This window comes from Nerophis ophidion, linkage group LG13 (assembly GCF_033978795.1).
Source record: "Nerophis ophidion isolate RoL-2023_Sa linkage group LG13, RoL_Noph_v1.0, whole genome shotgun sequence".
In the NCBI taxonomy this organism is placed as follows: Eukaryota; Metazoa; Chordata; class Actinopteri; order Syngnathiformes; family Syngnathidae; genus Nerophis; species Nerophis ophidion.
In genome coordinates this window covers 56,607,020-56,619,800 of record NC_084623.1, presented here as the reverse complement: position 1 = coordinate 56,619,800, position 12,781 = coordinate 56,607,020, and the positions used below count along the sequence as shown (strand labels likewise).

The 12,781-nt window shown below is 35.2% G+C and overlaps 1 protein-coding gene across 2 annotated transcripts in view; it reads left to right on the top strand.

Moving 5' to 3' along the window:
- The window catches only part of fam168a (family with sequence similarity 168 member A), a 68,508-nt gene that overhangs the window by 41,589 nt on the left and 14,138 nt on the right, over positions 1–12,781 (top strand). Inside the window, exons 2-3 of one of the 2 annotated variants that reach the window (XM_061919253.1) lie at positions 10,126–10,235; positions 10,597–10,688. In XM_061919253.1, the coding sequence (XP_061775237.1) occupies positions 10,174–10,235; positions 10,597–10,688 (154 nt within the window). In that variant the 5' untranslated portion in view covers positions 10,126–10,173. The remainder of the gene's footprint in view (positions 1–10,125; positions 10,236–10,596; positions 10,689–12,781) is intronic. The other variant, XM_061919254.1, reaches the window with a different exon arrangement.

Genomic DNA, 12,781 nt, shown 5'->3' with positions numbered 1-12,781 from the left:
TAATGTTTTTTTTTTCCTGCTCCACACGTTCCTCGCCATCGCACATAAAAACTATCACTGCAATTATAACTAAATTAGTTTGTTCTGAGCCGTATGAGACGAACATTCAGCAGCAAACTATAATTGTACATGTTTGGAGAGAATCATTTGTGTCCTCATTGAATTAACTCAACCGAGTTATTTTTGTTTTACTGTGAAAGGACAGAAAGGAAACAGATTGTTTTCATGTTAAGAGCTGTTTGTAGCTTTTATTAAAACCGAACGTAACACCATTAGTGGTTTAAATGAGCATATCTTTTTTAAAAATGTTTAACTATTACTTGTTACGTTGAATAAACGTACGTGGGAGATTATCTACAAATGATGTGTTGTTGTTGAGTGTCGGTGCTGTCTAGATCTCGGCAGAGTAACCGTGTAATACTCTTCCATATCAGTAGGCGGCAGCAGGTAGCTAATTACTCTGTAGATGTCGGAAACAGCGGGAGGCATTGTGCGGGTAAAAAGGTGTCTAATGCTTAAACCAAAAATAAACAAGAGGTGAGTGCTCCTAAGAAAAGGCATTGAAGCTTAGGGAAGGCTATGCAGAACGAAACTAAAACTAAACCGGCTACAAAGTAAACAAACAGAATGCTGGACGACAGCAAAGACTTACTCCTAAGAAAAGGCATTAAAGCTTAGGGAAGGCTATGCAGAACGAAACTAAAACTAAACCGGCTACAAAGTAAACAAACAGAATGCTGGACGACAGCAAAGACTTACTCCTAAGAAAAGGCATTTAAGCTTAGGGAAGGCTATGCAGAACGAAACTAAAACTAAACCGGCTACTAAGTAAACAAACAGAATGCTGGACGACAGCAAAGACTTACTCCTAAGAAAAGGCATTAAAGCTTAGGGAAGGCTATGCAGAACGAAACTAAAACTAAACCGGCTACTAAGTAAACAAACAGAATGCTGGACGACAGCAAAGACTTACTGGGAAGCAAAGACGGCGTCCACAATGTACATCAATCAATCAATCAACCAATGTTTATTTATATAGCCCTATATCACAAGTGTCTCAAAGGGCTGCACAAACCCTGACATGACAATCAACAATGTCCCCACAAAGAAGGATAAAAACGACTGAAATATTCTTGATTGCTAAAACAAAAGTAGATGCGGGAAATATCGTTCAAAAGGAAGTCATGGAACTGCTACAGAAAAATACCAAAAAAAGCGAAAAAGACACCAAAATAGGAGCGCAAGGCAAGAACTAAAACAATACACAGGAAAACGGCAGAAAAGTCTAAATTGCGTGTTGGTCTGAGGAATTAGTCTGACGCGTGACAAATTCTCTCGTGAACCCACAGAAGCAAATATTAATTAAATAATTTGTTATGCATTCAAAAATAGCCAAAGTTAATTAATCAAATTGCTGTCATTAGCTAACTACACATGTATGCCTGGTCCGATAGTCGTTAAGACAATTAACCAAACCAATAACCTTACCACAGCGCTAATCGCCATATGCACGCGTTGTTACGGCTTCCAGTGGCAGAGGGAAGTGAATTATATTTATATAGCGCTTTTCTCTTGTGACTCAAAGCGCTTTACATTGTGGAAGCCAATATCTAAGTTACATTTAAAGCAGTGTGGGTGGCACTGGGAGCAGGTGGGGGAATAGTCTTGCCCAAGGACACAACGGCAGTGGCTAGGGTGGCAGAAGCGGGGATCGGACCTGGAACCCTCAAGTTACTGGCCCATTCTAAAGTGTATACAAATAAAATGGAAGAAGATAACTATATTTAAACACAAAATAGTATGGCTCTTATGAAGAAAGTATTTTTATTTTGATGGTGTACTTTTTGAGCACATTCAACAATACCACAATAATGATCATTTTGGTCTTAACTTATTTTAGCCCGTTTGGTATTGTGTTGGTTGTGAATATTTGAGGGGCCCCTACCCCCTCCTTAACAGAGACAGAACCTATTTTATTGCTTTTGGTTGTGATTTTTATTCAAGTGCAACATTTTACTGACCGAGTATATTTGATTTGTATTATGTATTTGTTTACATTCCATTTATAATGTTACAATATATTAAAATATGAAATCCGGTTTTGCCTTGATAATCAGTTTTTACCTTGAAAATCAGTTTTTGCCTTGAAAATCAACTTTTAGCCTTTAAAATCAGTTTTTACCTTGAAAAACAGTTTTTGCCTTGAAAATCAGTTTTTGCCTTGAAAATCAGTTTTTGCCTTGAAAATCAGTTTTGCCTTGAAAATCAACTTTTACCTTAAAAATCAGTTTTTGCCTTGAAAATCAGTTTTTACCTTGAAAAACAGTTTTTGCATTGAAAATCAACTTTTAGCCTTGAAAATCTGTTTTTACCTTGAAAAACCGTTTTGCCTTGAAAATCAACTTTTACCTTAAAAATCAGTTTTTGCCTTGAAAATCAGTTTTTACCCTGAAAATCAGTTTATGCCTTGAAAATCAACTTTTAGCCTTGAAAATCTGTTTTTACCTTGAAAAACAGTTTTTGCATTGAAAATCAGTTTTTATCTTGAAAATCAGTTTTTACCTTTAAAATCAGTTTTTGCCTTGAAAATCGTTTTTTGCCGAAAGGCAGTTTTTGCCTTTAAAATCGTTTTTGTTTTTTTTTGCCGAAAAGCAGTTTTTGCCTTGAAAATCTACTTTTACCTTGACAATCAGTTTTGCCTTGAAAATCAGTTTTTGACTTGAAATCAGTTTTTACTTTGAAAATCAGTTTTTACATTGAAGATCAGTTTTTACCTTGAATATCAGTTTTTGCCTTGAATATCAGTTTTTGCCTTGAAAATCATTTTTTACCTTCAAAATCAACTTTTACCATAAATATTTTTTTACCTTGAAAATCATTTTTTACCTGAAATTAGTTTTTGCCTTGAAGATCAACTTTTACCTAGAAAATCAGTTTTTGCCTTGAAAATCATATTTTACTTTGAATATCAACTTTTACCTTGAAAAATTACTTTTACCTTGAATATCAACTTTTACCTTGAAAATTAACTTTTACCTTGAAAATCAACTTTTACCTTGAAAATTAGTTTTGCCTTGAAAATCAGTTTTTACATTGAAGATCAGTTTTTACCTTGAAGATCAGTTTTTGCCTTGAAGATCAGTTTTTGCCTTGAAAATCTGTTTACCTTTTAGATCTGTTTTACCTTGATCAGTTTTTGCCTTGAAATCAGTTTTTGCCTTGAAAATCAACTTTTACCTTGAAAAGACTTGTTTTTACCTTGAAAATCAACTTTTACCCTGAAAATCATTTTTTTTACCTTGAAAATCAGTGTTTTACCTTGAATAACAGTTTTTACCTTGAAAATCAGTTTTTGCCTTGAAAATCAGTTTTTACATTGAAGATCAGTTTTCACCTTGAATATCAGTTTTTGCCTTGAAAATCAGTTTACCTTTTAGATCTGTTTTACCTTGATCAGTTTTTGCCTTGAAATCAGTTTTTGCCTTGAAAATCATTTTTTACCTGAAATTAGTTTTTGCCTTGAAGATCAACTTTTACCTAGAAAATCCGTTTTTGCCTTGAAAATCATATTTTACTTTGAATATCAACTTTTACCTTGAAAATCAGTTTTTACATTGAAGATCAGTTTTTACCTTGAAGATCAGTGTTTGCCTTGAAAATCTGTTTTACCTTTAAGATCTGTTTTACCTTGATCAGTTTTTACCTTGAAAATCAGTTTTTACCTTGAAAATCTTTTTTTTTTTTACAAAGTTAAAATATAAAAAATAAAAGTTTATTACATTTTTGTTAAGGTATACTTGCATGGTCATTATGTATTATCATTTCATTATTGGCAAAATTGGTTTCAAAATAATGTTGACAATAACGTTCACGGCAATAATCTCTTGGTCATTAAATTGTCCAGCAAAATGTGTTGTTAGCACACATGCCTGTACGGACGCACTTTTGGCCATTATGTGCCAAAAGTTGTAAAAGGGCGGGATATAACGCTTAAAACACACCAGGAAGCAAGCTCGTCAGCCCCTTTAATTGTTTTGTTGCTAAAAAGTATGACAAGTTGAAATGCGGTGACAAAAATAGGCAATGCCAACCGCCGATATGTGTGCAGTTTCTCCCACAGAACTGCAGTCCCATTGTCACGCCTGCGGGATTGTTAGAGTCCAATTTGCATAATTGGCCGTGGACGCAAAACAAAGGAACTCCCTTCCCCGAATGAGTCCCGTTATAACCTGTTTTGAGTCAGCAGGAACATGTAGAGTTGGGTATTAAACTGTGAAAATGGTAAATATTAACCACTCTGCTTGTCTGCTCACAGAATTGTAGACTTTGAAGTGCATTGCTGAAACACACAATTACACTTTATTATTATTCTAAAGGAATAAACAAAGACATTGTCTGCATCTTATAGACATAAATGCTGAATAAATATAGAAATATTGGCAGCCATAAGCGTAGGGGTGTAATGGTACACAAAAATTTCGGTTCGGTACGTACCTCGGTTTAGAGGTCACGGTTCGGTTCATTTTCAGTACAGTAAGAAATCAAGAAAATATAAATTTTTGGGTTATTTATTTACCAAATTTGTAAACAATGGCTTTATCCTTTTAACATTGGAAACACTATAATAATTCTGCCCACGTTAATCCACATTAAACTGCCTCAAGTTGTTGCTTTGATTAGATAAAATTAAAAAACCTTTCTTCTACATATAAAAAGTGCAACATTAAACAATTTCCATTGAAACTGTTTAATGTCAACTCATCATGCTTAATTTATTACAGCATTTGGGAAGCCTGTAGTTGACTTTTATTATGTAAATGATGTATTTTTATCAACATGTGATAGCAGGGACCCTGCTATTCAAAACTAGGCTGCTACATTACTAATGATTCATGTAACAATAGCTGAAAAATAGTACAATTGCAATAGGAGAGACTATTCAACCCTAAACACAATGGAGTTCAATGAAATAACAGACAGACAGGGCTTTGCTGCCCCTAAAACACGCGCACGCACGTACACACACACACGCTCACACACACACACCGAAAAATGAGCTAACATTACGCTAAAAGCTAATTAGCCTTCACCTCAAACCTATACTGTGAGCGAGCTGAGCTGCAGTTTAAGTTTCTAGAAGGTCAACGGGCTCATAGTGATGTTTGTAATAGTTGTGACTGGGAAGTGTTTAGTATAATTTGGGTAGAGTCCTCCCCTCCCCTGCTAAACGAATATCTCTGCTCGACGCTAAAGCATTGACTACATCTTTCTGAAGTCTGAATACGCACTGCTGATTGGCTTTGTATGTAACCAATCAGATGGTTGTGTGGGCAGGACAATGAGGCAGAGACAGAGGCAGAAAGCAGAGCAGCTTGTGAAGACTTCTGCTTCCGAACCGAAACCCCCGTACCGAAACGGTTCGATACAAATACACGTACCGTTACACCCCTACATAAGGGGTATTAACCTGTTGTCTTTAACCCATACCTGGACAAATTAAGGCCCGGGGGACACATGCAGGCCCGTTAAGCTTTTCAATCTGGCCCGATGGACATTCCCAAATATTTTTTTTAGATCTTTAAAATGGAAACTGTAGCTGCCATTAATGATGTGCAGTAATGTTTTTAAATGACCGTAAGTCTTGAACTATACAAATGATTTCAATGGTTGGAATCTGCACTTTTCCATGATATACTAGTTACTATGGTAATCTAATTAGATAATATGGCAATGTAATTAGTTTCTATGGTAATGTAAGTCACAGCAGCTCAGACGAGGCACCAAGCAGTGTGGGTGGGGAGCGTTTCCACAGAGTGTCAGGGACGGATGCGGAAGGAGATTTTTACAATAAAATTCTAAAGCCTAGTGATATATTAGATACATCAGATTGTAAGTGGGTTTTGTTTACCTTTCGCGTTCATATTTCGATGTGTTGCATTGTTGTTACGTTTTGATTGTAAAATATGCAGAGGTGGGTAGTAACGCGCTACATTTACTCCGTTACATCTACTTGAGTAACTTTTGGGATAAATTGTACTTCTAAGATTAGTTTTAATGCAACATACTTTTACTTTTACTTGAGTATATTTATAGAGAAGAAACGCTACTTTTACTCCGCTCCATTTATCTACATTCAGCTCGCTACTCGCTGCTGATTTTTATCGATCTGTTAATGCACGCTTTGTTTGTTTTGTCAGACAGACCTTCAAAGTAGGATCTATCACATATGGGCGGTATAGCTCGGTTGGTAGAGCGGCCGTGCCAGCAACTTGAGGGTTGCAGGTTCGATCCCCGCTTCCGCCACCCTAGTCACTGCCGTTGTGTCCTTGAGCAAGACACTTTACCCACCTGCTCCCAGTGCCACCCACACTGGTTTAAATGTAACTTAGATATTGGGTTTCACTATGGAAAGCGCTTTGAGTCACTAGAGAAAAAGCGCTATATAAAAATAATTCACTTCACATGCCTGCGTTTCACCAATCAAATGCAGTCACTGGTGACGTTTGACTCCGTTTCACCAATCAAACAGAGCCAGGCGGTCACATGATTAACTGCACAATTTTAAAAAATTTTAATAAACCTTTATTTATAAATTTCAACATTTACAGACAGTTGAAAATAATAATCAAAGTAAGTACAAAAACAGTACAAAACAGTATAAAAAACGTACAAAACAGCGCCAGGGGGTTGTAAATTCAAAGTAACTAAAATAGAATGCAAAAAAATATACATATATATATAAAATAAACAAAGTTCAAAGCCATATGCTCACTCAATCTCAGTAAATAACTTAAATTTAGAACACAGCATCATCGTTTTCACAGCTTTTTGGTTGTTAGAGGTAGAGTGTTTTATTGTAGAGTTGTAAATCTTTTTTAAAGGCACAAAAAACATGTTGGGTATTGCGAAACTTACATTTATGAATATAAAACTTAGTCAATTGTATAATGAGGTTGCAAAGGTAAAAACAATTTTTTTCAATACAGTGTAAAACCAAATATATATTATTTAATATATATTATTGTTTTAATTGCTTAAGAGATATTCCTGGCTCTGTATTTGTTCATTGCTATTTTTAAGTTTTTGTGCATTACTTGTTGCCGTCATCATTAAACAAACAGGTTACTCATCAGTTACTCAGTACTTGAGTAGTTTTTTTACAACATACTTTTTACTTTTACTTAAGTAAATATTTGGGTGACTACTCCTTACTTTTACTTGAGTAATACATCTTTAAAGTAACAGTACTCTTACTTGAGTACAATTTCTGGCTACTCTACCCACCTCTGAAAATATGTCGATAGAGAGGGGGTTTGATGTTCATACGTTGTCAATATTCAGTGTTTTATCTAGCGATGCACCGTAATGAAAATTTGTGGCCGAAGCCGAATAAAATTTAAACGCTTGGCCGAATAATGAATGCAGTTTTTCACATTTTTTTCAATATTGCATAAATAGCGTAGAATAAATATTTAGACATGTTTTTCAAATAAAGTAATTTTTTATTGAAAATTGACATTTTTTTTAATATTCCAGTAGTCTTTGCTTTTCAAAAAAAGCAGTTTTTCATTTATATTAGGCCTTCAAACAAAACATGCATTCCAAAAAAAATAAAGTGCATTAAAGTGGATAAACCCACAACAAATGAATTATTGTCCTTTTGGCAAAAGTCTGCTTAGCCACAGTAGATATGCTAATAATGTAAACAGAAGGCTCAAGTAAATCTCAATTAAGTGTGTGCTTGTAACCTCATACACTTATACAGGTACACAACATATCCCAACGTCACTGCACGTTGGTTGATTGCGTCACCGCGTCAAAAAATTGCGTCACACGCCACTATTCGGTCTTGTTCTTAACTCATTCCACCGAAGGCCGATTGTGGCTTTTTTTGCCATACTCGGCCGAATACATTCGGTTACCGATTAATCCCTAGTTTTATCCTTCATAGTTAATATTGTAAATCCCACATTCTTTATTAACATGTACATTCTGTGTCTCATTTAGTAAAAAAAAATTTTTAAATCCCATTCCGTTTTTTTAAGGCGGTCTGTCATAACGTTTTTAGCATTCAGACATTATTGGGAGTTTTTTATATTAGTGTTCCTAAAAATACACATACACATTTTTTTCTCTAAATTTGGCCCCCTAGTCAAAATAATTGACTGCTTTAACCTGTTTGTGCTGGTTAGCTCCAAGAGCTTACTCATTTAGCATTCAGGTGCTATTTACCTATTTAACACAGCTGGGATGCTACATATAATATCAGAACATCAATAAAACATCACACACTTAAAAAGGGTTAGGAATTCAGCAGGCGGCGCTCGGGGGTTAAAGGTCAACTTTCATTTCAACGCTCAGCCATAACAAATTCAAAAGGTGGGCATGTGACGTGACGCCATACTGCAGATGTGAGGCCAAAGATTCAAATCAAACTGGTTAAAGCAGGGGTGTCCAAAGTGCGGCCCGGGGGCCATTTGCGGCCCGCCACACATTCTGGAAATGCTATTGCAAAATAAAAAAAAAAAAAAAGTGGAATGAGGTGAAATCTAACTTGCAATGTTGACACGAAGCTGCCATGCTTGCTGTTTTTTTTCTTTTGTCTATTTTTATTTTTATTTTTTTGCCGTTGCTCAAAAAATACCCAAAAAAAAACATTGTCATAATGAATTAATTACTTATTCAAAGCTCCAATTATTTCAAATATTTCACTTTAAAATGTTTTTCTATATTGCACAAAATTGTGTGGTTGCCAAACAAATACACCAACGTTTTCTTTGACATAAGAGCATAAAACAAACAAAATAATTGTTCAAACTAGTTGAAATGTGAAGTGAATTATATTTATATAGCGCTTTTCTCTAGTGACTCAAAGCGCTTTACATAGTGAAACCCAATATTTAACTTACATTTAAACCAGTGTGGGTGGCACTGGGAGCAGGTGGGTAAAGTGCCTTGCCCAAGGACACAACGGCCATAACTAGGATGGCACAAGCGGGAATCGAACCTGCAACCCTCAAGTTGCTGGCACGGCCACTCTACCAACCGAGCTATACCGCTTGATATATCAACAGATATATCTGAAATTTATCCCGTAACTTTAGTGTTGAAAGTAAAAAAATTAATACAAATGTATAACTTTAGGAGTGGGGCACCTTCCATCCATCCATTTTCTACCGTTTATTCCCTTTGGGGTCACGAGGGGCGCTAAATATATTTAATGGGATTTTATTTATCTTTTTACTGTGATACCTCAAAAATAATAATGAATTAAAATCAATGATCTCCTGCATTATTGATCTTTTTAAGGTTCTAATTCACATCAAACATTGCTTTCTGAATGTTTTGGGCGGTGGGAGAAATACTGCATATCTCAGTTTTATTATGAAAATCAATCAATCAATGTTTATTTATATATAGCCCTAAATAACGGGTGTCTCAAAGGGCTGCACAAACCACAATGACATCCTCGGCTCAGATCAAAAACAAAGTTGTCTTTGACACAAAGGGCATAAAACATTTTTTTCATTTATTTTGTTTACTTTATATCAACCTGAAGTTGATATACTGTAGAGATTTACTGTAAGCGTTAAATAAAAAAAAAATAATAATAATTTGACTTGTTTTTAACATTTTAATGACTTAGACCTATGGTCCCCGGGAGCTCTAAAGGTAAAACAACAAACAAAATCCATATATTTTGTTATGGTTTGAAAAATTGAAAAATATCAAAACGGCCCCTGCATGCTTTAATTTTTCTGTGTGCGGCCCTCAGTGGAAAAAGTTTGGACACCCCTGGGTTAAAGGTCTGAAGTCTGCCCACAATTGTTCCGGTATTTTTTTTGTCAGCTTTGGTTGCAACACTAAAGTGAATACTAGGTTAGTGGGGAATCAACCGGCGGAAAAGGGAACACTCGAATACTTGTTTTAGTCCTGAATTAAGAGGCAATGAATGCATTTTGGCTCCCACTCGCTCACTCTCTCACTAACCATTTGCTCTTTGCACTGACGCTTGCTTTTCTGTTGCTCTTTTTCTTTGCCTCGCATTTGACTTCTTCCTTTATTTGTTTATTTTTGCCCTTCTGTGTTCGTTGTAATCATGACCTCTCACTGTTTTAATTTCAGATTTGCATATCCACTCCCACTCCTTCCTCATTTGCATACAGCAAGAAAATGGCGAGCGGGCATCCCACAGACAAATTCAGTTTCATGTATCAACCAGACACGCACAAGAGGTACGCGGCACGCAACTGCACACTCGCACACACACACACACACACACACACACACACACACGCTGTCTTTATTGCGGTGAGTACAAAGAAGGTCTGGAGTGGTTCATGTGTCTTCACCGCGCCACAGGAGATCAAACCCTGCCGCTTTACTGCATCACTTTGCCTTTAAATAGATGCTTTTGACTACACTTAATGGGAGGTTGATCCTGTCCTATGTTGCCATACCAATCTCAGCTGGTGTGCACCTAATAATCCAAACAATGTATTGGTTATGATCTGTGTCTTCTCTTCCCCCTGCACTTTTTGACTTTTGTGGTCTCTTATCCTTTCTTAAGTCTTTTTTTCCCCCCTATTCTTCCAGCAAAAACAGGTTGTCTTCAGCCATGAATCCTGTCTACAGCCCTGTCCAGCCTGGCGCCCCCTACGGAAACCCCAAAAACATGGCTTTTGCAGGCAAGATACACACACCAAAAAAAATATGTTTTGCTAGTGGATGGATGTAATCATACTTGCCAACCCTCCTGGATTTTCCGGGAGACTCACGAAATTCAGGCGGAGCTGGAGGCCACGCCCCCTCCAGCTCCATGCGGACCTGAGTGAGGACAGCCTGTTTTCATGTCCGCTTTCCCACAATATAAACAGCGTTATAACTGTAGAATGATCGAGGGCGAGTTCTTGGTTTCTTATGTGGGTTTATTGTTAGGCAGTTTCATTAACGTCCTCCCAGCGCGGTAAAACAACACACAACAACAGCAGTCACGTTTTCGTCTACCGTAAAGCAGTTCGTCAGCCGTAAACAGCAATGTTGTGACACTCTTTAAAAGGGCAATACTGCCATTTACTTTACATGCATATGGTTAGAAAAATAGTGACAGAGAATAGAGCAAGGATGGACAATTCAACCCTTAACTCAACAATGAGTAGATCAGTGTTATGTGTGTGTATATGTGTAAATAAATGAACACTGAAATTCAAGTATTCCTTTTATTTATATATATATATATATATATATATATATATATATATATATATATATATATATATATATATATATATATATATATATATATGAAATACTTGACTTGGTGAATCTAGCTGTAAATATACTCCTACCCTCTTATGTAACCCCCCCAAGGTTGGCAAGTATGGATGTAATACACATCCCTAGTTGGCATTTGTAGGGTCAAAACTGGTTATTATTGCAGTTGGTGGCAAGAGATGGAGTCCTACTCTGTGCCCCATGTCCTGAAATGTCTTGAAACTCTATGAGGGTTTACTTTTGGTGAAACGGTCTCTAATGTAAATTAGGGCTGCAGCTGCTGATTATTTTAGTCATTTATGGATTAGTTTGTTTGATCAATCGAGTAATCAGATAAAACACACTTTTTAGCCTCAGCCTTTTAGGGAAAATTATTTAAATAAAGATTGTTGTACTTGCCATGACATTCGTTACCCTCTTTGACCATCTTTGACCTCGTTTTACCGTCTTTACCTTTTGTGTTTACCTTCTATTTACCGGTGCCATATTTTATCTTCTATTTACCTTATTTGACCTTCTATAGTCCATCTTCTACATTTTATTTCCCTTCAATTGACCCTTTTTCATTTCTATTACCTTCTATTTAACGTTTTTTACCTTCTATTTAACTTATTTTACTTTCTATATTCCTTCTTTTACTTTTAATTTACCTTATTTGCCCTTCTATAGTCCTTCTTTTATATTTTTTTAACCTTCAATTTACCTTTACATTTCTATTACCTTCTGATTTTCATTTATATTACCTTCTATTTAACTTATTTTACCTTCTACATTCCTTATTTTACTTTTTGCTTACCTTATTTGACCTTCTATAGTCCTTCTTTTACATTTGATTTATCTTCAATTTACCTATTTTACCCTCTGTTTACCTCTTTTCATTTCTATTACCTTGTATTTAACTTATTTTACCGTCTATATTTCTTCTTTTACTTTTTATTTACCTTATTTGCCCTTTTATAGTCCTTCTTTTACATTTTTTTAACCTTCAATTTACCTTTTTTCATTTCTATTACCTTGTCTTTAACTTATTTTACCTTCTATAGTCCATCTTTTACATTTTATTTACTTTCAATTTACCTTTTTTTATTTCTATTACCTTCTATTTTTCATTTCTATTACCTTATATATAACTTAATTTAACTTCTATTATCCCTATTTTACATTTTATTTAGCTTATTTGACCTTTTATAGTCGTTCTTTTACATTTCATTTACCTTTTGTTAATTTCTATTACCTTCTCTAACTTGTTTTACCTTCAATTGTCCATCTTTTTAATTTTTTTTACCTTCAATTTACCTTTTTTCATTTCTATTACCTTCTATTTTTCATTTCTATTATCTTCTATTTAACTTATTTTACCTTCTATTATCCTTATTTGGATTTGTATTTACCTTATTTGACTTTCTATAGTCCTTTTACATTTTATTTACTTTTTATTTATCTTCAATTTACCTATTTTACACTCCGTTTACCTTTTTTCATTTCTTTTACCTTGTATATAACTTAT